Source organism: Syngnathus acus, chromosome 10 (genome assembly GCF_901709675.1).
Source record: "Syngnathus acus chromosome 10, fSynAcu1.2, whole genome shotgun sequence".
NCBI classification, from domain to species: domain Eukaryota; kingdom Metazoa; phylum Chordata; class Actinopteri; order Syngnathiformes; family Syngnathidae; genus Syngnathus; species Syngnathus acus.
Window position 1 is genome coordinate 25,440,704 of NC_051095.1, and position 26,718 is coordinate 25,467,421.

At 46.0% G+C, this 26,718-nt stretch overlaps 1 protein-coding gene and 1 long non-coding RNA gene across 6 annotated transcripts in view; both read right to left on the reverse strand.

Annotated features, from left to right (window-relative positions):
* The window catches only part of ccdc142 (coiled-coil domain containing 142), a 93,381-nt gene that overhangs the window by 25,789 nt on the left and 40,874 nt on the right, over positions 1 to 26,718 (reverse strand). For 3 of the 5 annotated variants that reach the window (XR_005099206.1, XM_037262814.1, XM_037262817.1), the window contains exons 8-13: positions 19,921 to 20,210; positions 16,143 to 16,229; positions 15,441 to 15,626; positions 12,345 to 12,511; positions 9,403 to 9,555; positions 326 to 440 (exon numbers count right to left, since the gene is read on the reverse strand). Coding sequence is in view for 4 of the 5 variants with exons in the window: in XM_037262814.1 (XP_037118709.1) it covers positions 326 to 440; positions 9,403 to 9,555; positions 12,345 to 12,511; positions 15,441 to 15,626; positions 16,143 to 16,229; positions 19,921 to 20,210 (998 nt within the window). In the remaining variant the exon portion in view is untranslated. Of the gene's footprint in view, positions 1 to 325; positions 441 to 9,402; positions 9,556 to 12,344; positions 12,512 to 15,440; positions 15,627 to 16,142; positions 16,230 to 19,896; positions 20,211 to 26,718 lie in introns of all 5 variants that reach the window. The other 2 variants (XM_037262815.1, XM_037262816.1) reach the window with 2 other exon arrangements.
* LOC119129585 lies at positions 4,433 to 8,650 on the reverse strand. The gene is made up of 2 exons (XR_005099280.1): positions 8,586 to 8,650; positions 4,433 to 4,497 (listed from the first exon to the last, which is right to left on the reverse strand). It is a non-coding gene; the product is annotated as an uncharacterized LOC119129585 (long non-coding RNA).

Here is a 26,718-nt window from a genome sequence, read left to right on the forward strand (position 1 = left end):
ACTCATAAAGTAGGACATCTCAAAACTACATAGAAAAAACTCATTCAATGCATTCACACTGCATACATTTGACAAATTATTTGATGCACCAAAATCAAAACAGCCACAGCTGTTCTGAGAAACTGGGCGCGTGTTTAGTGATGTCAAAGTACGGATTCTTGAATCGGGCGGGGCTAATTCTGAGAGAAGAAGAATGAGCAGGAATGCTCCAAGATGAGTGATTGGAGGAAAACACCACTTGGGGAGTGTTTTGGGTGAGGAATTAGCATTTTAACATGGATAAGAGCTAAAAAAAATGATTGCACATGATATGGCAGTACTGTACCTGGCCTGGGGTTGAGTCTCCAGTGTCCAGCAGAGGGCATGGTCTGCTCAAAGAGATGGGCAGACATCCTTTTGCAGTCATCGGAAAAGTTTTTTAGCACCAGAGAAGAAAAAGCCTAATTCAAGAAGAACACATCAGTATCTTCAGTGTCCGTGTGTGGGTTGGTTATTGGTACACTAAGGATGTTTGAATTGAAATGGAACGAAGGTAACAACACCTAAAGTATGTCTGCTCATCAATATGTACCAACTCCGTAAAAAAATCACTTTAGACCAATTCATAGCATCTGTCCTATTGCAGCTATTTGTCCATCCATCCATCTTCTTCCGCTTATCCGGGGTTGGGTCACGGGGGCAGCAGCTTTAGGAGGGATGCCCAGACCTCCCTCTCCCCAGCCACTTCGTCCAGCTCACCTCGGGGGATCCTAAGGCGTTTCCCAGACCAGCTCATAGTCTCTCCAGCGCATGCTGGCTCAGCTCTCTCTTCACCACGATGGACCAGTACAGAGTCCGCATCACGGCCGACGCTGCATCGATCCGCCCGCCGATTTCACGCGCCATCATGCCCTCGCTCGTGAACAAGACCCCAAGATACTTGAACACATTTTCCCTCATCAAAAATACCCACAGGAAGAACTTATCCTTTCCGTGCCAAATATGTACCTCCAACAATGGCACAGTACGGACAGATGTAGACCATAACAACCCTTTAAGAAACTTTCAACATTTGCAGGAGTCAAATCAACCCACCATTTACTACCATTTGTCAACTAGCCCATTGTCAGACTTTTGCCAGCAGGACCAGTCCAAAGTTGAGCTTCTATTTCATGTGCTTGTTTCCTCTGGTGACTTGCTCGGTCCACTGCTATCACATCCTTTGACACCTATTATACAACTATTTCCTCACACTGTAACAATAGAGCAGCTACCACCAAATGGGAAGGCTGATACCAACCAAAGAATCAGGGACTGCGGTATGGAGGGAACTTACCAAGACATTGTTGAACTGGACATAACCACCAGGCAAGCAGTCAATCCCAGGTAATAATTTCAAACATGTAGGGCTGCTCAATTAATCAAATTTCGAACACAATCACAATTTTGGCTCCAGACGATCTCAAAATCCATATAGTTAAGGACAAACGATTATTTGGTGTTGCCAAAATTTCACTGCTCACTACAGAGTATGTTGCAATAATTTTTCCATCCATCCATCCATCCATCCATCTTCTTCCGCTTATCCGGGGTCGGGTTGCAGGGGCAGCAGCTTTAGGAGGGACTCCCAGACTTCCCTCTGCCCAGTCACTTCGTCCGTTCCCAGGCCAGCTGAGAGACATAGTCTCTTCAGTGCGTCCTGGGTAGTCCACGGGCTCTCCTACCAGAGGGACATGCCCGGAACACCTCCCCAGGGAGGCGTCCAGTAGGCATCCTGGTGAGATGCCCGAGTCACCTCATCTGGCTCCTCTCAACGTGGAGGAGCAGTGGCTCTAGTCCGAGTCTCTCCCGGATGGCCGAGCTTCTCACCCTATCTCTAAGGGAGAGCCCGGACACCCTGCGGAGGAAACTAATTTCGCCCACTTGTATCCGGGATCTTGTTCTTTCGGTCACGACCATAGGTGAGGGTAGGAGCATAGATCAACCAGTAAATTGAGAGCTTTGCGTTTTGACTCAGCTCTCTCTTCACCACGATGGACCGGTACAGAGTCCGCATTAAAGCCGACGCTGCACCGATCCGCCTGTCAATCTCCCACCCATCCTGCCCTCGCTCGTGAACAAGACCCCAAGATACTTGAACTCCTCCACTTGGGGCAGGATCTCATCCCCGATCCAGAAAGGGCATTCCACCCTTTTCCGACTGAGGACCATGGTCTCAGATTTGGAGGAGCTAACCCTCATCCTGACCGCTTCACACTCGGCTGCAAACCGCTCCAGTGAGAGCTGGAGATCACGGCTTGAAGAAGCCAACAGCACCACGTCGTCTGCAAAAAGCAGAGATGCAATGCTGAGGTCCCCAAACTGGACACCCTCAACGCTTCGGCTGCGCCTAGATATTCTGTCCATAAGAGTTATGAACAGAATCGGTGACAAAGGGCAGCCTTGGCGGAGTCCAACCCTCACTGGGAATGAATCCGACTTACTGCCGGAAATGCGGACCGAACTCTGGCATCGATGATACAGGGACCGAACCTCCCTTATCAGTTGGTTCGGCACCCCATACACCTGAAGCACCCTCCACAGAACTTCCCGAGGGACACGGTCGAACGCCTTCTCCAAGTCCACAAAACACATGTGGACTGGTTGAGCGAATTCCCATGCACCCTCGAGGATCCTGCCAAGGGTATAGAGCTGTTCCACGGCCAAGACGAAAACCACACTGCTCCTCCTGAATCCGAGATTCGACCTCCCGACGGACCCTCCTCTCCAGCACCCCTGAATAGACCTGGCTGAGGAGTGTGATTCCTCTGTAGTTGGAACACACCCTCCGGTCCCCCTTCTTAAAAACGGGGACCCACCCCAGTCTGCCAATCCAGAGGCATCGTCCCCGATGTCCACGCAATGTTGTAGAGGCGTGTCAGCAAGGACAGCCCTATAACATCCAGAGCCTTTAAGAACTCCAGGCGGATCTCATCTTGTCCCGAGGAGTTTTTTAACTACCTTGGTGACTTTGACCCCAGAGATTGGCGAGTCCACCTCAGAGCCTCCAGGCCCTGTTTCCACAATGGAAGGCGTGTCGGTGGAATTGAGGAGGTCTTTGAAGTATTCTCCCCACCGTCTCACGACGTCCCGAGTCGAGGTCAGCAGCACGCCATCTCCACTGTAAACAGTGTTGACGGTGCACTGCTTCCCCCACCTGAGACGCCGGATGATGGACCAGAATTTCCTCGAAGACGTCCGGAAGTCATTCTCCATGGCCTCACCAAACTTCTCCCACGCCAGGATTTTTGCCTCAGCAACTGCCATAGCCGCATTCAGCTTCGCCATCCGGTACCTGTCGGTTGCCTCCGGAGTCCCACAGGCCAGAGCAACCTGATAGGATTCCTTTAGCTTGACGGCATCCCTTACCGCCGGCGTCCCTTACGACCACAGCTCCGGTCGGTTGCCTCAAGAATGGAGGCATGGAACATGGTCCACTCAGACTTAATGTCCCCCGCCTCCTCCGGGACGTGGGAAAAGCTCTGACAGGGGATTCTGCCAGACGTTCCCAGCAGACCCTCACAGTGCGTTTGGGTCTGCCAGGTCGGAACGGCATCTTCCCCCACCATTGGAGCCAACACACCACCAGGTGGTGATCAGTTGACAGCTCCGCCCCTCTCTTCGCCCGAGTGTCCAAAACATGCGGCCGCAAATCCGATGAAACAACTATAAAGTCGATCATTGAACTGCGGCCTCGGGTGTCCTGGTGCTAAGTGCCGACATGGACACCCTTATGTTTGAACATGGTGTTCATTATGGACAATCCGTGTCGAGCACAGAAGTCCAATATTAGAACACCGCTCGGGTTCAGATCAGGGGGGGGGCGTTTCTCCCAATCAAGTCCTTCCAGGTCTCACTGTCATTGCCCACGTGAGCATTGAAGTCACCCAGCAGAACGATGGAGTCCCCAGCTCTCCAGCACTTCTTCCAAGGACTCCAAACAAGGTGGGTACTCTGAGCTGCTGTTTGGTGCATAGACACAAACAACAGTCAGGATCCGTCCCCCCACCCGAAGGCGGAGGGAGGCTACCCTCTTGTTCACTGGGGTGAACCCCAATGTGCAGGCGCCCAGCCGGGGGGCAATAAGTATGCCCACACCTGCTTGACGCCTCTCACCGAGGGTAACTACAGAGTGGAAGAGAGTCCAGCCCCTCTCAAGAGGACTTGTACCAGAACCCAAACTGTGTGTGGAGGCAAGTCAGAACTTTTCTGCCTCGCACACCAGCTCGGGCTCCTTTCCTACCAGAGAGGTGACATTCCATGAGAGAGAGCCAGCTTCTGCAGCCTTCTGCAGCCGAGGATTGGACCGCCAAGGTCCCCGCCCTTGGCCGCCGCACAGCTCACTTCGCACCCGACCCCTTTGGCCCCTCCCACAGGTGGTGAGCCCATGGGAAGAGGGACCCACGTTTCCCACGGCTGTGCCCAGCCGGGCCCCATGGGCGAAGGCCCGGCCACCAGATGCTCGCCTTCAAGCCCCAACTCCAGGCAGCTATTTGTTAATGTTGCAAATATTTTGTGTTTGTTAAGATGACATTCAGTACATGTTCCTACGGGGAAACACATTGCAGTAATCCCTCGTTTATCGCGGTTAATTGGTTCCACGCCCACCCGCGATAGGTGAAATACCGCGAAGTAGAGAACATACATTATTACAATATCCACACAAGGATTTTATGAACTTTTATTTCATTTTTAAACACTTTTATGTACTTTTAAACATTTTTTGTATTTTTAAACACTATTGTAAATATTTTAAAGTCAAATTTGTCAGGCTTCGGGGTGGAGGAATGGAGCGAGGACGACCAAATGCAGCTTGGACCCGGGTTTATTGCAGAAACCAAAATACAAACCCGGCAAACTGACGTGACTAAGCAAAACCAAAAGGACAGACTCGGCAAGCTGACGTGGCTAAACAACAAACTAACCGCCCAAAACGTGAAACAAAAGACAGGAACAAAACAAACCGCGTGACAGTGAGACATGCATTGTCCACACATCTCAAGCAATGCTCCGACATAGAGTGACACACAAACAGAACTTAAATACAACACAGGTAACGAGGCAGGTGAGTGTGATTACACTGATCATGGGTACACAGGAAGGGAGGGGCGAGCACACAGACACACTGACAAACTATGGACATGATCAGGGTCACATAGCAAAAGGGGGGACGAGACATGACAGAACCCGAACAGAAACCATGGCAACCTGAACACCTAACAAAACTGGGGACGAGACATGACAAAATTGACATTTAGAAATATTCTTATTCATTTAAATAAAGAAAATAAAGAAAATAAAAGAGTAAATATATTGTTACAATACATTAAGCACTTTTGTTTGCATTTTTAAACACTTTTGCAAACATCTTAAAGTCAAGAAATATTCTTGTTTACTAACTATTTACTAAACACTTTTGTGAACATTTTAAAGACAAGCTGACTTTCAGAGACATTCTTATTTACTAACTAACTACTGAAACACTTTTGTAAACATTTTCACTAAAGTCTCGAAGTAAAAAAAAACTTCCGTGATGAAGCGCAAGTCTGATATGTTGGCACAGACAGTGCGGTAGGCTGAGCTAAATTGTTGTTAGAACTGCTAAGCCAATCAGCTGCAAGGACGCAGCTCAACATGTTCCTATTGGCCATTAGGCCATGGTCAGACAAACTCGCGCGCTCCAAGCGCCAAGTGACGCCGGAGGTCGCTGATGGTGGAGGGGTGCACTTGCCTGTCTTATGTCCTTCATTCCTGCATATGACGATGTGAATGTGTGTGAGTGAGACATAAAAATAAATACCGTAATTTCACAACCATAGGGCGCACATAAACGCCTTTAATTTTCTCAAAAAACGAAGGTACGCCTTTTAAGACGGTGCGCCTTTTGTGTGAACCAAATTCAAAAATCTGTAAAGTTGTTTTGTGTGGCTTCCGTAATATACAGGCGTAGACATAGATCGGGACCAAAAAAAAACAATCACAGGACTAGACGTAACACGTACAGGAGTACGTACCTTCGCCGCCATTGTTTTGTGTGGCTTCCGCCACGTAGATCGGGACAAAAAGAAAAAAAAATTCACAGGGCTAGACGTGTTTCGTAAAGGAGTACATACCTTCGCCGCCATTGTTTTGTGTGGCTTCCGCCACATAGAGACATATTATACAGGCACCCGATGAACCAATCAGAGGACATTACATTTTACGTCGATCGGGGCGGTAAACCAATCAGACGACTGGATGTAACACGTAGAAGAGTACGTACCGCCGCCGCCATTGGTAAATAAATACTATCGTTTGAGCAAAGTACGTACCTCTGCCGCCATTGATAAATAAATACTACCGTTTGTGCAAATCTGTAAAGTTGTTTTGTGTGGCTTCCGCCACACAGAGACGTAATAAACAGGTGTAATATGTAGACCCGATGAACCATCCATCCATCCATCTTCTTCCGCTTATCCGGGGTCGGGTCGCGGGGGCAGCAGCTTTAGGAGGGACTCCCAGACTTCCCTCTCCCCAGCCACTTCATCCAGCTCATCCCTTCTCCAAGTCCACAAAATACATGTGGACTGGTTGGGCGAACTCCCATGCACCCTCGAGGATCCTGCCGAGGGTGTAGAGCTGGTCCACTGTTCCACGGCCAGGACAAAAGCCACATTGCTCCTCCTGAATCCGAGGTTCGACCTCCCGACGGACCCTCCTCTCCAGCATCCCTGAATAGACCTTACCAGGGAGGCTGAGGAGTGTGATTCCCCTTTAATTGGAACACACCGTCCGGTACCCCTTCTTAAAGAGGGGAACCACCACCCGAGTCTGCCAATCCAGAGGCACTGTCCCCGATGTCCACGCAATGTTGTAGAGGCATGTCAGCCATGACAGCCCCACAACATCCAGAGCCTTTAAGAACTCCGGGCGGATCTAATCCACCCCTGGGGCCTTGCCACCGAGGAATTTTTTAACTACCTCAGTGACTTCGACCCCAGAGATTGGAGAGTCCGCCTCAGAGTCTTCAGGCCCTGCTTCCACAATGGAAGGCGTGTAGGTGGAATTGAGGAGGTCTTCTAAGTATTCTCCCCACCGACTCACGACGTCCCGAGTCGAGGTCAGCAGCACGCCATCCCCACTGTAAACAGTGTTGACGGTGCACTGCTTCCCCCTCCTGAGACGCCGGATGGTGGACCAGAATTTCCTCGAAGCCGTCCGGAAGTTATTCTCCATGGCCTCGCCAAACTCTTCCCACGCCCGGGTTTTTGCCTCAGCAACCGCCGAAGCCGCGTTCCGCTTGGCCATCCGGTACCTGTCAGCTGCCTCCGGAGTCCCGCAGGCCAAAACGGCCCGATAGGACTCCTTCTTCAGCTTGACGGCATCCCTTACTGCCGGTGTCCACCAGCGGGTTCGGGGATTGCCGCCACGACAGGCACCAACGACCTTACGGCCACAGCTCCGGTCGGCCGCCTCAACAATGGAGGCGCGGAACATGGTCCACTCGGACTCAATGTCCCCGGCCTCCCCCGGGACGTGGGAAAAGCTCTGCCGGAGGTGGGAATTGAAGCTCTTCCTGACAGGGATTCTGCCAGACGTTCCGAGCAGACCCTCACAGAGCGTTTGGGTCTGCCAGGTCGGACCGGCATCTTCCCCCACCATCGGAGCCAACCCACCACCAGGTGGTGATCAGTTGACAGCTCCGCCCCTCTCTTCGCCCGAGTGTCCAAAACATGCGGCCGCAAATACGATGACACAACTACAAAGTCGATCATCGAACTGCGGCCTAGGGTGTCCTGGTGCCAAGTGCACACATGGACACCCTTATGTTTGAACATGGTGTTCATTATAGAAAATCCGTGTCGAGCACAGAAGTCCAATAATAGAACACCGCTCGGGTTCAGATCGGAGGGGGCCGTTCCTCCCAATCACGCCCTTCCAGGTCTCACTGTCATTGCCCACGTGAGTATTGAAGTCACCCAGTAGAACAATGGAGTGCCCAGAAGGAGCGCTCTCCAGCACTTCCTCTAGGGACCCCAAGAAGCGTGGGTACTCTGAGCTGCTGTTTGGTGCATAGACACAAACAACAGTCAGGACCCATCCCCCCACCCGAAGGCGGAGGGAGGCTACCCTCTCGTTCACCGGGGTGAACCCCAATGTGCAGGCGCCCAGCTGGGGGGCAATAAGTATACCCACACCTGCTCGACGCCTCTCACTGTGGGCAACTCCAGAGTGGAAGAGAGTCCAGCCCCTCTCGAAAGGGCTAGTACTGGAACCCAAACTGTGTGTGGAGGCAAGTCCGACTATATCTAGTCGGAACCTTTCTGCCTCGCACACCAGTTCGGGCTCCTTTCCAGCCAGAGAGGTGACATTCCATGTCCCAAGAGCCATCTTCTGCAGCCGGGGATCGGACCGCCAAGGTCCCTGCCTTTGGCCGCTGCCCAGCTCACAATGCACCCGACCCCTTTGGCCCCTCCCACATGTGGTGAGCCCATGGAAAGGGGGACCCACGTTTCCTTTTCGAGCTGTGCCCGGCCGGGCCCCATAGGCGAAGGCCCGGCCACTAGACGCTCGCCTTCGAGCCCCACCTCCAGGCCTGGCTCCAGAGGGGGGCCCCGGTGACCCGTGTCTGGGCGAGGGAAATCTAAGTCCCCCGATGAACCAATCAGCGGACATTATGTTTTACGTAGATTGGGGCAGAAAACCAATCAGAGGACTTCACGTAACACGTAGAGTACGTACCTCCGCCGCCATTGATAATTAAATACAATTGTTTGTGCAAAGAAAACAGCATTTGGACCCTCTAAAATGGCATAGGCGAAGAGACATGCTTATGGGGCACAATTCAAGCTTCCTGGAAAGCCGGGATCATTGCCGAAGAGCAACGTGACAACGACGAGACAATGACGAGGGAAATTGGCATGTCAGATGGCGAATTTGCCCAACTGTTTAATTTGGATAAAGAAGATGAGGACTTGGACGGATTTGCATATGAATATCGATCAACAATAATGTGAGTAGAGTGCATGGTTAAACAGTAGAATAAAGTACAACCGAACTCACTTTCTTGCTCCCGTGATGTTTTTTTTTCTTTACCATAAAGCATGGCATGCATGTGCCTTATGATGCGGTGCACCCTATGTGTGTGTTAAATACAGTAATGGCACACATAACTGAGACTGCGCCTTTTAGTACGGTGCGCCCTTTGGTCGCAAAAATACGGTAGGTAAATAAATAAATAAATAAATAAATAATTTAAAAAAAAAAAAATCCCCGATGCACCGAATCTATCCGGAATATTTGTTTCGAAAAAAAAATCCGCGATAGAGCGAGGCCGCGATAGGTGAAGCGCGAAGTAGCGAGGGATTACTGTACATCTCAACTACAAAGGAAAAAGCTTGTTACCTGAAGGTCGCAGATAGCTACATCAACCTTGTGGAGCTCCTGCTTCAGTCCAAGTTGATTATGGATATGAAGAGTGGAAAGACAATTACTCTCTGAGCTCATCGTCAAAGATTTTGTCTGCTTCACCAAATTGTCCAATGACTCTTTCAACACCTATGGAAAATAAAGATTTGATTTTTTTTCTTGGTAGTTACTGACATATTATTGGGTTGACTCTTATTTACTAATTAATGCTAGTTGAATGTATAGACCCCTTCATGGCCTACATGACATCACGGTGTTAATTGGAGGCAAAAGAAAATGACATTGGAGGCAACAGGACGGAAGACAGGAGTAAACACAGCTACGTTTATGTAGAAAAATAGTGTCTTATTGTTTTTTAGAATAGAATAGAACAGAATGACTATTGTCATTTTACAATTGATGTACAACAAAATTAACCCTAAAGAATGCTGCACACAAAACACGCATAGGAAAATAAATTAAAACATGAGATTTAACACTGCACAACTTGTTGAAATAGATGGTATGAAATACAGGACAGCAAAGAGACATTTGTCATTGTGTTGTCAATAAAATTCATATCAGCGTGGAAGCGACATACCGTTTTTTTCATGTATAATGCGCACCCTAAAAATGGCATGTCGATGCTGGAAAAAAGCCTGTACCCATGTATAATACGCACCCAAATTTTGACTCCTACTTAAGTCCGTAAACGTAAAATTATTTCAGAAAAAAGATCATCTTTGGGAACAACCGGATGTTATTCTGCCGGTCAGTATCACTGCGCATGCGCTAGCAAACTTGATAGCGGAGAAATGTTTCGGATTTGTGTAGGGTACATTGTGACAGCAAACGAGCAGGTGATCGAGCAAGCGTCTGATACGAGAGCATTGTGTTCGTATGGAGCGTGTTTGAAGTGAACAGCAGAGAAGAAAGGAACAAGGCAAAGTGTTGTGAAATAAAATATTACCTGTAATACGCATTTTGTTATTTGCTGATTGAAACTGCTAATTAAACTGTGAATTGAAACCAATTGGTAGAGAACTGAACTCTCGCTCTTTATATAGCTGACGTGTCTTGCGCATCCGTTCTGCGCATACTGTCATGGCGGCCTCCGTATGATATCCGGTCTGCGATGGAGATTAAAAAACAAACAATATTTGACAATAACACACCATCAAGGATTGCATCATCGCATCAAACGATGTGTCGTCAATTATGAATTTTACTGACTAAGTGTGTTGGGCAGGATGGCTGAATGCGATGCGCGATTGACAACAAACAAGAAGAAAGGTGATTTCAAGTTTTATTTCGAGGGAGATTTTCTTCAAAAATTGTTGTACCCATGTATAATACGCACCCAAGATTTTAGGGCAATAAATTAGTTACATTTTGCGCATTATACATGGAAAAAAACGGTAAAATATGTAAGCTACGCCTGAGTCATCATATTTAGTAGCCCACAAAAGTCAATAAATTGCATCTACTGCACGCTTGTTGCTAAATGAATTTGCTTTGTTCATTTTGTCATAAAATATATGGCATAAATGAGGCACTACAATTATTTTTCTTCGCTTTCTGCAAATCTTTTAAGTTTTTTTTATACCAATCTGCAGATCCTTCAAGTATTTTTTTTATACCAATCTGCAGATCTTTCAAGTATTTTTTTTATACCAAATCTTTCCATAACGTTTGAGTTCAAACTAAATTTGTTAAACATAAATACATACCGTATTTTCCGCCCTAAAAGGCGCACCGGGTTATAAGGCGCACCTTCAATGAACGGCCCATTTTAAAACTTTGTCCATATATAAGGCGCACCGGATTATAAGGCGCATAAAATAGAAGCTATACTGCATCAAACTGAGGTTGACTAGGGTTGCGGTATGCATCCACTAGCCAATAACCGACGAGCCCTCTGTAAACAATCGCGTTTCTCAAACGATTTCCTATAAAATGATCAGAACTGACTAAAGTTCGATCTAACGCATTGGTACTACTTACCTATGTTTCCCTTCCATATCGATCCGTAGATTTACTCGAAACATTAACAGAGCAGCCTATTTTGACATGAAATAGCCTGGTACGTATAGCAGCTATCGCAATAGCATTAGCCATCCGCAAAGTCTCACGAGCCTCAGCTCGCAATCTCCCATGAGCCTCAGCAAAGTGTAAACAATCGCGTTTCTCAAACGATCTCCTATAAAATGATCGGAACTGACTAAAGTTCGATCTAACGCATTGGTACTACTTACCTATGTTTCCCTTCCATATCGATCCGTAGATTTACTCGAAACATTAACAGAGCAGCCTATTTTTAAATGAAATAGCCTCGCGGGTACAACAGCTATTCGGTGACGCCCCCTGACTCCAGTTGCCGTAATGTTGGGAAGCGATGCGACCTTGTAATTTACTAGTCGTACTAAAACGTACTGAAACATTTTGGCAGAGCACTGTGTACAACCAGTATGGATCAACAAATTCATCAATTGATCCATATATAAGGCGCACTGGCCTATAAGGCGCACTGTCGGCTTTTGAGAAATTTTTAGGTTTTTAGGTGCGCCTTTTAGGGCGGAAAATACGGTACATTATAATCACAATGATATACGGGCAATCATGTAAGTGTGGTGATTATACTGTATGCTTTTGAGAGTTTCTGTCATAACACCCTTGAGAGGGAAGCCATAAATAAAATATGGCCCATGATGAAAATTACTTTGACACCTCATCTCAATGCTTTCAGTACGACAAGATATTGTGGAAAATGACTGTTCAGAACCTTTGCGCTAACCCATCAAACATTTTCAAAGGAACGCAGACACAGCCTGGCCCATTCATTCAATGTCAGTGACCTCTGGAGCACTCTTTTGACAAGACTTTTGATAAATGTATAGTATATTGTGCGACAATATATTGTTTTTCATTTGACAGCTTACTTTGAGGTCTCCTTGTGTGATGAGTAAGAACTTGTTGAGGCTCCAAGAGGAGAGGAACTGGTAGGCCTTTGACATGACCCACACTGTGGACAATTGCAATGTAGCTAATGTCAAGCTAACAGTCAACCTGTGGAAAGGGAGCCTTGTTGGGAAGAAGCTCAAAGTACCTGAAACAGAAAAAGAGCTAGCTCAAAGTAGCTGAAACAGCAAAAGAAGCTAACAACTGTGCTGGAGTTGTAAAGTGTCTAAGAGGCCGGTAGTAGAAATGTATCAGTTATGTCGCAGTTATATAATTGTGATTTGTGTGTGACACAAAGGACGAAGATTTCGATGGATTTAATGATTTGGAGTGACACGGATGGTTTGATAAACTTGTTATTTATGTTATAGTTATTTGGATAACTGTTAATATGTTACGTCAGGCACGTTCTCTGTTCCTCGTTTGTGTTTATGTAACGTTAGCATACCGTATTGTTTAGCCTATTGTTGCCTATTCATGTCTGTTCTTGGTGTTGGATTCTGTCAAATAAAGTTCCCCCAAAAATGTGACTTGTACTCCGGTGCGACATATGTTTTTTTCTTGTTTAGTACGTATTTTATGGCTGGTGCGACTTGTACACCGGAGCGACTTATAGTCCGGAAAATACGGTACTACGTCGTCTTTCGATTGGTTCTTTGGCATTGACCAATAGGAAGAGTGAGCCCTCCTTATAACAAGAGACTGGATGTAACATGCACAAAAATTAATGGTCAAAAAATGAACAGGAAAAAGATATGCAGCACTTCAATTTGTCATGTCCTGTCTGTCATGTCCTTTTTGAATTAGCTTTGATTCAGACTTTTCCTTGTTTCCCTCGTTCCTGTTTTATTTTGAAATCCTGATTCCCCTCATTCCAAGTCACTTGCTCTTCCTAATGTGTCGTCAGACTCCTTCCTGATTCCTAATTATGTCCATCTGTCAATTTGTCATGTCCTGTCTGTCATGTCCTTTTTTTAATTAGTGTTGATTCAGACTTTTCCTTGTTTTCCTTGTTCCTGTTTTATTTTGAAGTCCTGATTCTCCTCATTCCAAGTCACTTGCTTTTCCTAATATGCCGTCAGACTCCTTTCTGATTCCTAATTGTGTCCACCTGTTTCCAATCATCATCATGTGTTAAATTGTCTGCATCGCCCCTGTCTTGTGCCAAAATTTTCCCCATGATAACTATAGCATCCACATGCCACAGAGAGAACCTTTTTGTTGATACTTTTCATAGTCATCATTTGTTTATTCCTTTTGTTAAGAACCCTCCCATTTGGAGCACTTTTTGTTGAACTTTTTGCAGCCCCTGTTTTTTTCCCGTCTCTACAAGATGTTAATCTTTTGTTTAAATAAATTGCTGCTCATCTCTACGCCTGAGTCCTCAGTCATGTCACAACTCGGGCTACGTTAACTGCAAAGCTGATTAGCATATGTGGTGTAATTCAAGAAATAGACCATACTACACTCACCCCATCATTCGGGATGGTGTCCATAGTTTCTTTCTTTTGCTTTTCTGAGCAGAGAACGCACACGCACAGAGTGCCTCTGTCGACATGACTTTAACAATTCCTTGTCCTGTCCCCCCTGGGACCTGCACCAATGGACTGAATCTTGACAGAAGCACGCGACAATTGGGCGGGGTCTGGTCGGTGACGTTTCGCCCAGTTTAAGACACAGAATGACGTTTATCTCATAGTCGAACAGTGCGACTTTCATGAATGACAAAAATGTGTAGTTTGAAAAGCCCATAACATTGTGTCACGGTGCCCAAGGGCTCCACTTGTTTTGTGGGTTTGTTCGTGTGATGTTAGCGAGCTGAGGCACTGTGACGTAATTTTGGTCAAAAAGAAGTAGCAATACAAGGCAAAATGTCAGATCCCTGAGGACAGAAACAGGTAGAGTTTTCTGCTTAAATCATATCGCACATCAAGTCTCGTGGGGGTGCATAAAGTATATTGTAAGGATTTTTTTTATTTGACTTCCCCTTTGAGTTGTATTCAACAGGATCTGTGACTGGCTTCAAACCTTTTTGTTTCTTATTATTCAAAATCTAACCTACTGTTACACGTTTATTCACTTCTGTTGAAGTTGCTTGTTTGGTTGAAAGTTTTTAAAGCTTACAAATCACATTTATTCTTCCATTTTACTCATTCAGTTGTGGTCTGTATAAAGTGGAACAGCGATGCTTTTGTCTGAATTCCTCATTTTGATAGCATCACAAGTCTCTCTTTTATACTTGTTCTGAGGTGCGGCTCCGAGCAAGCTGTTTTTGGTGCAGTCTCTTTAAATGCAAATGAGATAGTTCACACCCCAACCCCTCCAGGCCACGGGGTGGGCGTGTCTTCTCCGGTCGGACATATTTGTAGTGTGTTACAGTTAGGTACAGTTATCTTGCGTTGTAGCATAAACTTTTTAATTGATTAAAAGATGTCAAAAGAAGACTTATCCACAAAACCATACATGTTCTGACCCAGAGCGAGAGGACACTGAACACGACGGAGCTTTTTTTTTACTGTTTCACTTTTTACTGTTTCAGTCTCACCGATCAACCCCGCGTTACCACAATATGGATCTTAGTTAACTGTAGTCCACAGGCTCGTTGAGGTTCTGATGCTGGGGTATGGTGTAACAATTGTGAAGATTAACGAAAGATTTTGATTTTTCCACTTGTACTTTTGGCATATTGACTTTGGAATACAAAAGTCGCCGTGATTAATGGCAGATTTGCGAAACCGTTTGGCAACATCCATTAGCTTGTTTGGTAGTCCCGCCCCAAAGACTGTGACGTGTTAGATAAAAATACGTAGAAAATGGAGAAAACTGAACGGAGTGAAAAATAGCACCCGAACAGATCATAAAAGTATCTCTGCAACACCTGGAGGGATAGATCACACTTTTCTACTATTTTGGAGACTCCAAGTGCACGATAAAATGAATATGAAAGCAAAAAAAGTGGATTTTCCATGATATGTTGTCCTGAGCAAAGATCTAAAATTGTTGTCACTCATCAATCCAAGGTACATTTAGACATCAGCGACAGGCTGAGACACTGGTATTGACCAAGTCAAGTTTACCTGGTGCATTGCAGTAAGAAAGAGAGGACAGCAGAGGCTGAGTGAGCTTTATCAAGTACTCTGCGGTCTCAGACATCATCACACTGTCATCTTGATTTGATGAAGGTGCGAAAGACCTGCTGTGTTGCTTTCTGGCTGTCAGAAGACACTTGTCTTTTTCAGCTGCTCCCAAACCTTGGCACACCACTGAGAAAAGACAAATGATGAGCGAAGGACAACATGAGGGGATGGTACGGTCTACACATATTACAAAAAATATACTTGAGGTACACAACGAGCTTTTATTTTATTGACTTAATTACACTTCAATTTATTGACTTCACTAGATTTCCTATTGCAATAAAGAGTGCTTGTAGTGACATTTAACTTGTCAAATCTGATAATGTGTCTATTCTTAGTATGAATGTGTTCCCCAATCAACAAGAAGGATCATTAGCCTTAACCTCAATAGAAAAGACATAGACAGGGTGTTCTTTTCATCGATACTAAAAGAGACATGAGAATGTTCAGCAAGTATGATTTACCACCCATAGTAAAAGAAAAAGCGAAAGTCAAATGTACGTAACCCCAAATGATTTACTTAGCATCAAAACTAATATGTAAACGCCAAACAGTATAGATTCCCTCACTTTCGATTGCTAATGAAATCTAGCCTTTTGTCTTTTGTGTGTGTGTATGTGTGTGTTTGTTTTAGACACTAACCAGAGTCCCACTGAGCATGTGCTGCACTGACCAACATATTTACATTGAACTCCTCCAGCATGGCTTTGCACTCCTTTGGATGTATATCTGCAATAAATAAAAATGTCATTTAGACACAATAAAAATGGCTTTTGAATACAAACTATTCTTGACACCTACTAAATAGAAATACCGTATTTTCCGCACTATTAGGCGCACTTAAAAACTTAAAATTTACTCAAAAAACTACAGTGCGCCTTATAATGCAGAGCACCTTATATATGGATCAATTGATGAATTTGTTGATCCATACTGGTTGGACACAGCGCTCTGCCAAAATGTTTCAGTACGTTTTAGTACGACTAGTAAATTACAAGGTCACATCACTTCCCAGCATTACGGCAACCGTGGTCAGGGGGCGTCACTGAATAGCTGTTGTACCCGCGAGGCTATTTCATTTCAAAATAGGCTGTTCCATTAATGTTTTCGAGTACGTTTACGGATCAATGTCCAACGGAATCATAAAGAAGCAGCACCAATGTGTTAGATCAGTCTTTAGTAGTTTCGATCACTTTTATGGGGGAGAGTTTGAGAAACGTGATTGTTTACAGGGGGCCGCCATGACACTTAGTAAGCAGTACCAATGTGTTAGATCGAACTTTAGTCAGTTCCGATCATTTTATAGGAGATCGTTTGAGAAACGTGATTGTTTACACTTTGCTGAGGCTAATGGGAGTCTGCGAGCTGAGGCTCATGGGAGTTTGCGGGTGGCTAATGCTATAATGATAGCTGCTATACACACGAGGCTATTTCATTTCAAAATAGGCTGCTCCGTTAATGTTTCGAGTAAATTTACGGATCGATATGGAAGGGAAACACAAGTAAGCAGTACCAATGTGTTAGATCGAACTTTAGTCTGTTCCGATCACTTTTATAGGAGATAGTTTGAGAAACGCGATAGGTTACTGAGGGCTCATTGGTTATTGGCTGGTGGATGCATACTGCAACCCTAGTCAACCTCAGTTTGTTGCGGTATAGCTTCTATTTTATGCGCCTTTTAATCCTTATATATGAAATAATTTCCAAAATAAAAAATTCAATGAGGGTGTGCCTTATAATCCAGTGCGCCTTATGGAGCGAAAAATACGGTAACTTAATCAAATAAGAGTATAAATCACTCCAATGTTTGACCAATGTGCAGAAGAGATCCATTTGTTGACCTATTACAGCTCTACTAATGAACTTGTCTCAATCCATTCACCTCGGACACAATAAATCAGAAAAGCAGAATCCATCTGGAGTTAATATGTTTTATAGCAGGGGTCGGGAACCTATGGCTCACGAGCCATATATGGCTCTCTTGGTGACTGCGTCTGGCTCGCGGACAAATCTGACATTTGTTTACACAATTGAGGTCATAAATAATTTTGTTATATTATCAAAGTAAAAAATAGACCTATTGAAATCAAAATGTTAAATTAGCTTTCAAAATATAAAACATGATCACGTTTGCAATCCATCCCATCTGTTTTCTACCGCTCAAATCCACGGTTGCGTCATATCAGCCAATCCCAGCTGCCCTTCGGTGTACAGAAGGGTGACACCAGGTCGGACAAAAAAAGCGTGATTTTTATTGGACAATACGGTGCCTACGGAGTCGTGAGAGGTAAAATTCCATCCGCTTTATTTAAAATTTCAGCTAGCTAGCTGGTGTGTGCCAGGCAAGCAAGAAAGATGGCGAAGAGAAAAAAAGATGACGATTACCGAACATTTCAGAGTGAGTGGACCAAAGAATTCGCATTTGTGGAGAGAGGAGGCTCTGCTACGTGCCTCATATGCAATGACAAAATTGAAGCTCAACCTCACCGCATATCAACCGGACTACAAAGCCATCAGCTAAACGATGCAGCCCCAGAAGTCTCATTAATGGTGAGTTTTTTTTTCTAGGCTTCAATATAAAAACGTTATTTAAAAAGAATACATTAGTACACTCAAAAAATCGTTGGTCTTAATTAAAATGCATGCATTTAATTGTATTTAGCCCCATTGTTTTTTTTTTTAAATGGTATGGCTCTCACGGGAAATTATTTTTAAAAAATGGGCATTTATGGCTCTGTCCGCCAAAAAGGTTCCCGTCCCCTGTTTTATCGTGTACATCTGGGCTTCAACTGATGATTTAATAAATGACAAATCTGTTGATTATTTTGTCAATTACTTGATGAATCAGTTGGGAAATGTTTAAATTTCCATTCCCGATAAGGCCCTAGGCCGTTTTCTGTAAAACTATTGGCCTTGCCTCACCTTCGTCCAGCTAATTAGCTCCGATCTGCCACACCTAGAGGCCGATTACCCCAGACTTTTTAAGATAAGGCCAGCGGTGCACTCATTTTCTTGTGTTTCATTTTTGTTCCTGATACCTATTTTTCTTTTTTTTTTTTTCCTCTTTTTGACAATACATTTTTGGCTTGTTTTGCCTGCAGTCTCCTGCTCCATCTATCCATTTTCTCTACCACTTATCCTCTCCAGGGTTGTAGGGTACAATCCGGAACATGTTTCCAGCCCATCGCAGGGCACATGTAGACAAACAACCATTCACACACACAATCACACCTATGGACAATTTGCAATGGTCAATCGGCCATGCATTATTTTTCCAAAATCGTCCAACTCTTCATATCCTTAATCTTTGACAGTAATTCGCTAACCCGACCTGAGCCGTCGCCTGCCATTTGTAAATGCCTGTCCTAAACCACTGTCAAAACAGCCCAAGAACTTTGAGTTACTGGTAGCAGAAGTTCCTGATAGCAGGAATTTTCTGTGTGTGTGTGTGTGTGTGTGTGTGTGTGTGTGTGTGTGTGTGTGTGTGTGTGTGTGTGTGCGTGTGTGTGCGTGTGCGCCTGCTAGTTTGCGTTCACACCGAGCAACAGTGGGCGAGGTAGTTTATTCAAATTGTATGGATGATGTGTCAGTAGGGGAGGGGGTATTGCAGAGGAAAGCCTGTACCTCCATCTGTTCAACCTGTCAATTTCTTTTTCTCCCTTCCTTTAATATTGCAATGGTGAAATTATTGCTACAGTGAGACTGAAACTAACTGCACACTAGGGTCGTGCTTGTTGAGAGCAGCAGCCAGTGAAGACGCAGCTAAGTAGAAATCTAAATTCAACATTCTAAAATTTGAACGATGGATCGTCCTGGTTATTGATGCCCAACCCTACTGCAACTAACTCTGAGTCACGTAATGGCAGTGGCCGACTAGCCGACATCTGCAGCGTAGGCATAGAACAACACAAACCAAAAACACACTCCCAAGTTAATGCAACCAAACAGCATTCGTCAGCACAGCACGCCGACAGCATGCTCCCTCAAACATTCCGAGTAGGTAGATGAAGAACCCAGTGGCTCATAGACCCTGGGGGAACCTTCCAATACTGTGTGTGAACAAGGGAAGTACACAAACTACCCAGATAGATGGGGAGGTTCCTGAATTGGTTACTGCAGTGTGAAAGCCTCTTTCGTCAGCCGCAGCATGACAGCAGAGCGAGTCACTATTTTGTGTCTAAAATCTTGCAAATACTTTGCTTTGAGTATGAGAAGTAAAAGCGTTCCTTCGTAAAACAAACATTAAATTTTTTCACCAGTAGTGGGAGCAATGCTTGAATACTCGTGCAATTGAAAATGACTCACAACAGCATTTTATTGTGAAGTGGTCTTATCAACAATAGCATAACCTGACAATTTTCAGGATGCTTGTAGCAGTTGACTATAATATACGTACCCTGCACAGTAGTTATCTTCTCACCTGTGGTTGAAACCTGTCTGAAAATCTGAAGAACTTGGAAGATCCTGTGATTGTCATGGAGATTGATGCTCCCTGTACTTCTTGCTCCATGTGGTACATGCATCTGGAGCCACAATGCTTTGCTGCAGCGAGCCCACAGCAGTGTGCGGTACTCTCCAAACAGATCATCAAACAGCATTGACTGACTGAGGTCCAACCACTGAACGGAGCGAGGATGATAAGCACAGCCATCCTTATCGTTTTGACCATCTTCAGCAGCCTTTTTGGGACTTGGCTGTCCAGAGCCTGAGCTATAAACAAAAAGGCAAAAACAACAGACTTCTGTCAGGACATCAAGAGAATGTTGTGTATGAGAAACATTGGCATATTATATCCTATGACAATTAATTCTCATCACAATTTATTCTAGTCACGAATGAAAAGAGTCACAAACGGCTCATTACAGTGCACTAAGTGTGGTTCCATCCTATAACCAATGCTGCAGACCATTAGTCTAAAAACTTTATAGAACAATTTATAGGAGCCCATCTTTTGCCTCGATGCTCATCCCCTTGTTGTCATCCTATATTTCATCTACATACCAAGGCAGCATTCTTTAACCCTTCTACAACATCTATGACAACATTAACATCAGCCTGGCCTCTGCTCCTTTTGGTAGGCTTAGCTACAGGATCTTTCAGAGCAGGAACTTCACCATTTCCATCAAAGCAGCAGTATACATGGAACTGTGTCTTCCTGTATCAGTGTATGGCTCGTAAACCTGAACGCCCGATGTGGGGCACATTCAAACCCGTCGAGGCCTTTCGCATCTGATCCTGAGTATCCACATCAGTGTTGTACCTGAACGTGTTCAATGAACAAAAGTACATGAATTCGTTCATAATTTGGATGAACATGAACTAAACGTAGCGCATTTTTGCTTTGTGAATATTTTTTGGGAACACGCTCATTCTGGGACTTATGAATGGTTTTGAATGGCAGTTCACTTTCGTTCAAGGATGCCAGGTTTTCTCTTCTTAGACTTCAAAATAAAACCACGCTAAACACACTGTAAACGAGGTTTAAATAGGCGAGGGGGATTTGGCAAACCCGACCACAAACAGTCGCACAGCGTGTGCGTCATCAAAACGTGACAAAAGCGCGATAACAGACGCTCTATTTAATGAAAATTCATGTCACACGACGAGTATTCCCAGTCTCCACTCGGCCTTTCTTGTCAAAGAGTAACGATAAGATATCATCCTGTGAGAACATTCAGGAATTTTATAAGTTGTAGTGTGTAGAACAGACATGGGCAAACTACGCCCCCGCGGGCCGGATGCGGCCCGTGGGGCCGTTTAATCCGGCCCGCTAAACCTGAATAAATTGTATTATTATACATTGTTTTGGGTCATTTTCCCTGCAATTACTATGTTTCCCCAGTAGCGCCCGCCCACGCATTTACTCCCGGATGCCATGTAAAAAAGCTCGGTGCACACTCACAAGTGCGTGTACGTACTAAGTAGTACGGACCCGGCGCACTCCACGCTATTTCCATCAGTGCCGAATTTCGAGTATGGGCTGTGACGTCAGCATTCTCGTAATTCGCGCACTGAGCTTTCAGATACAGTTTTACGCCAAAGCCACCCCCAAATCTTCCCCTGGAATCCCTCCATCAAAATGAGTGGCCCAGGGAAAAGAAAGGTGGACACTGAGTGCCGAGTGTTTAAAAAAGAGTTGACAACAAAATATTTTTTCGCTGAAGTCCGATCAATGCCGTTATGTCTGATATTCCAAGAAATAGTTGCAAGGAGTACAATATTAACCGTCACTTTGCTACGACTATGCTAGGAGTCAACACATGAACGAGTGGCTACAGTGGAGAGGTTGACAGCTAATTTGAAGACTCAGCAAAACTTTTTTCACCGACAAACTGCGGATCAAAAGTCAAGTACAGGGGCAAGTTTATGATGTACCATCTATTTTCGACTAATCTTAACTTCTAAAGTTTTTAAGGCCGACTTTAAGGAAGTGTTTCCCGTTTCCTCACCTCTGTCACCAGGTGTTTGTGAGTTAAAGCTCTGATTTTCAGTACATCTGTCACCGTCCTGCCTTTTTGATTTCTTTATTAGTAATTTCTATATTAGTACTTTGTTTAGATCTATTCTTTCACTGATTCTTCAAGATGATGTATAAGGTCAGAATTTTTGCCGTTTGATGTGATTTCACCTCATTAGATAAACATCTTTCATAAGTCTGACCTGCAGGCGCTGAAGTGATGGAAACTGTTGTTCATAATAGCAGTGTCTTATTTAGTGAGAATCACCGATAGTAGTTTTTTGGTTAAATATTTTTTTAATGCTCTTAATAAATGCATTTGTTCCAAAAAGCGTTTTTTTTTTATATCCATGCTTTATTCCCCTACTAAAGGCCCAAACCATTTATACAATGACCTTTACATGTCGTTTATATTACTTCCCACAAACACTACATCCATCTGCTCCTGGTTCGGCCCCCCGGTGAAAATTTAGAAGCCATTTCGGTCCGCAAGTCAAAAGGTTTGCCCACCCCTGGCGTAGAACCACAAATTACTCTTAATGAGATTGTTTTTTATTATTTTTGTAATTTATTTGGGCTTTGCACATTTACCTTTGCACTTTTTATGTATCAAATTATAAATGTTTTCTGTTTTTTAAGGCAAACAAGTTAAGGAATAATACATTCACTAAAAATGGTTAAAGATGGTTAAAGCAAATATAATGTTAGTTTAAATATTTTGTATTTCATTTGTATATCTTTTGTTTCCTACCTCAGACTGCCACCTACAGCAGATTGATTGTGTTTGCACATTCTGGACTACAGTCTTGTTTTTGTTTCAATTTATTAGAGAAAAATACAATTCAAGCATTTTTCTCCTGTATTTCAGATTGTAGGGTGATAGCAGCACCTGGATACTAGTGTGAACGGAATGGGTGAAAACAATGAGAAAATGCCAGTATGCTGGAGGGTAACAGCTCTCAGCAACCTTTTTTTGATTATTGGAGAAAAAGAACTATGAACTTTCCATTTTTGAAACGATGAACTTTGTTCATAAATTTTCAATTATGAACTAAACTAGTTCATTTTAAAAGTTGTGAACTGAACTTTGAACTAGTTCATTTAGAAAATGAAAATTCCCAACACTGCTGGGAAGACAGCATGCCCTATGTTGAAATTTTTTACCAGACACACACACCCAGCATCGCCATGCACCTTGCTCAGAACAATCTGCACTGAGTTAGGCATGTAAACTCTATACCTTGCCAATGCTTTCCCAGGCAAATCCTATACGATGTCCTAAGGGTCACAAAAAGTGATGAAAAGATCACTTTGAAGCCTTGCAACCTTGCTGTGCAAAATTGCTATATCCTGAGTTGCACCTGCTACCAGGAATTACTCACCTTTGTGAGCGACATTGAGGACAGCTCATTTCCGCTAATGTAAACATTTTTGAAATTCCAGAAACAAAAATGATTGCACCCCTCCGTGAGTCGTCACCTTATCGTGGTGGAGGGGTTTACGTGTCCCAATGATCCTAGGAGCCATGTTGTCTGGGGCTTCATGCCCCTGGTAGGGTCACCCATGGCAAAAAAGTCCTAGGTGAGGGGCCAGACAAAGCACGGCCCTTATCAAGAAAAATATAGATGGACTTCGTTTTCCCTCGCCCGGACGCGGGTCACCGGGGCCCCACTCTGGAGCCAGGCCTGGAGTTGGGGCTCGAAGGCGAGCGTCTGGTGGCCAGGCCTTCGCCCATGCGGCCCGGCACAGCCCAAAAAGGAAACGTGGGTCCCCCTTCCCATGAGCTCAACACCTGTAGGAGGGCCAAAGGGGTCGGGTGCAAAGAGAGCTAGGCGGCGGCCAAAGGCGGGGACCTTGGCGGTCCGATCCCCGGCTGGAGAAGTTGGTTCTTGGGACATGGAATGTCACCTCTCTGGCTGGAAAGGAGCCCGAGCTGGTGTGCGAGGCATAAAAGTTCCGACTAGACATAGTCGGACTTGCCTCCACACACAGTTTGGGTTCTGGTACAAGCCCTCTCGAGAGGGGCTGGACTCTCTTCCACTCTGGAGTTGCCCACGGTGAGAGGCGTAGAGCAGGTGTGGGTATACTTATTGCCCACCGGCTGGGCACCTGCACATTGAGGTTCACCCCGGTGAATAAGAGGGTAGCCTCCCTCCGCCTTCGGGTGGGTGGACGGGTCCTGACCGTTGTTTGTGTCTATGAACCAAACGGCAGCTCAGAGTACCCACCCTTTTTGGAGTCTTTGGAAGAAGTGCTGGAGAGCGCTCCTTCTGGGGACTCCATCGTTCTACAGGGGGACTTCAATGCTCACGTACGTGGGCAATGACAGTGAGACCTGGAAGGGCGTGATTGGGACGAACGGCCCCGCTGATCTGAACCCGAGCGGTGTTCTATTATTGGACTTCTGTGCTCGACACGGATTGTTAATAATGAACACCATGCTCAAACATAAGGGTGTCCATGTGTGCACTTGGCAACAGGACACCCTAGGCCGCAGTTCGATGATCGACTTTATAGTTGTGTCATCGGATTTGCGGCCGCATGTTTCGGACACTTGGGTGAAGAGAGGGGCGGAGCTGTCAACTGATCACCACCTGGTGGGTTGGCTCCGATGGTGGGGGAAGATGCCGGTCTGACCTGGCAAACCGTGAGGGTCTGCTGGGAACGTCTGGCAGAATCCCATGTCAGAAAATGCTTCAACTCCCACCAGAGCTTTTCCCACGTCCCGAATGAGGCGGGGGACATTGAGTCCGAGTGATCATGTTCCGTGCCTCCATTGTTGAGGTAGCCGACCGGAGCTGAGGCCGTAAGGTGGTCAGTGCCTGTCGTGGCGGCAACCACCGAACCCGCTGGTGGACACCGGCGGTAAGAGATGCTGTCAAGCTGAAGAAGGAGTCCTATCAGGCTGTTTTGGCCTGTGGGACTCTGGAGGCAGCCGACAGGTACAGGGTGGCCAAGCGGAACGCGGCGGTTGCTGAGGCAAAAACCCGGGTGTGGGAGGAGTTTGGCGAGGCCATGGAGAAGAAAAGCGGATGGTTTCAAGGAAATTCTGGTCAATCATCCGGCGTCTCAGGAGTGGGGAAGCAGTGCACCGTCAACACTGTTTACAGTGGAGATGGCGTGCTGCTGACCTCAACTCGGGACGTCGTGAGTCGGTGGGGAGACTACTTCGAAGACCTCAATTCCACCGACACGCCTTCCATTGTGGAAGCAGGGTCTGGAGACTCTGAGGTGGACTCTCCAATCTCTGGGGTCGAAGTCACCGAAGTAGTTAAAAAACTCCTCGGGGAAAAGGCCCCGGGGGAGGATGACATCCGCCCGGAGTTTTTAAAGGCTCTGGATGTTGTGGGGCTGTTCTGGCTGACACGCCTCTACAGCATTGCGTGGACATCGGGGACGGTGCCTCTGGATTGGCAGACTGGGGTGGTGGTTCCCCTCTTTATGAAGGGGGACCAGAGGAAGTGTTCCAACTACAGAGGAATCACACTCCTCAGCCTGCCTGGTAAGGTCCATTCAGGGATGGTGGAGAGGAAGTCGGGAAGTCGAATCTCGGATTCAGGAGGAGCAGTGTGGTTTTCGTCCTGGCCGTGGAACAGTGGACCAGCTCTATACCCTCGGCAGCATCCTCGAGGGTGCATGGGAGTTCGCTCATCCAGTCCACATGTGTTTTGTGGACTTGGAGAAGGCGTTCGACCGTGTCCCTCGGGAAGTTCTGTGTAGGGTGCTTCGGGAGTACGGAGTGGCGAGCCAACTGATAAGGGCGGTTCGATCCCTGTATCATTGATGCCAGAGTTTGGTCCACATTTCCGGCAGTAAGTCGGATTCGTTCCCAGTGAGGGTTGGACTCCGCCAAGGCTGCCCTTTGTCACCGATTCTGTTCATAACTTTTATGGACAGAATTCCTAGGCGCAGCCAAGGTGTTGAGGGTTTCCGGTTTAGGGACCTCAGCATTGCATCTCTGCTTTTTACAGACGACGTGGTGCTGTTGGCTTCTTCAAGCCGTGATCTCCAGCTCTCACTGGAGCGGTTCGCAGCCGAGTGTGAAGCGGTTGGGATGAGCATCAGCACCTCCAAATCTGAGTCCATGGTCCTCAGTCGGAAAAGGGTGGAATGCCCTCTCCAGATCGGGGATGAGATCCTGCCCCAAGTGGAGGAGTTCAAGTATCTTGGGGTCTTGTTCACGAGTGAGGGCAGGATGGATGGGAGATCGACAGGCGGATCGGTGCAGCGTCGGCTTTAATGCGGACTCTGTACCGGTCCGTCGTGGTGAAGAGAGAGCTGAGCCAAAAGGCAAAGCTCTCAATTTACTGGTTGATCTATGCTCCTACCCTCACCTATGGTCGTGACCGAAAGAACAAGATCCCGGATACAAGTGGCCGAAATTTGTTTCCTCCGCAGGGTGTCCAGCCTCTCCCTTAGAGATAGGGTGAGAAGCTCGGTCATCCGGGAGAGACTCGGACTAGAGCCGCTGCTCCTCCACGTTGAGAGGAGCCAGATGAGGTGACTCGGGCATCTCACCAGGATGCCTACTGGACGCCTCCCTGGGGAGGTGTTCCGGGGATGTCCCACTGGTAGGAGACCCCGTGGACTACCCAGGACGCACTGAAGAGACTATGTCTCTCAGCTGGCCTGGGAACGGACGAAGTGGCTGGGGAGAGGGAAGTCTGGGAGTCCCTCCTAAAGCTGCTGCCCCTGCGACCCGACCCCGGATAAGCGGAAGAAGATGGATGGATGGATGGATGGATGGATGGAAAAATTATT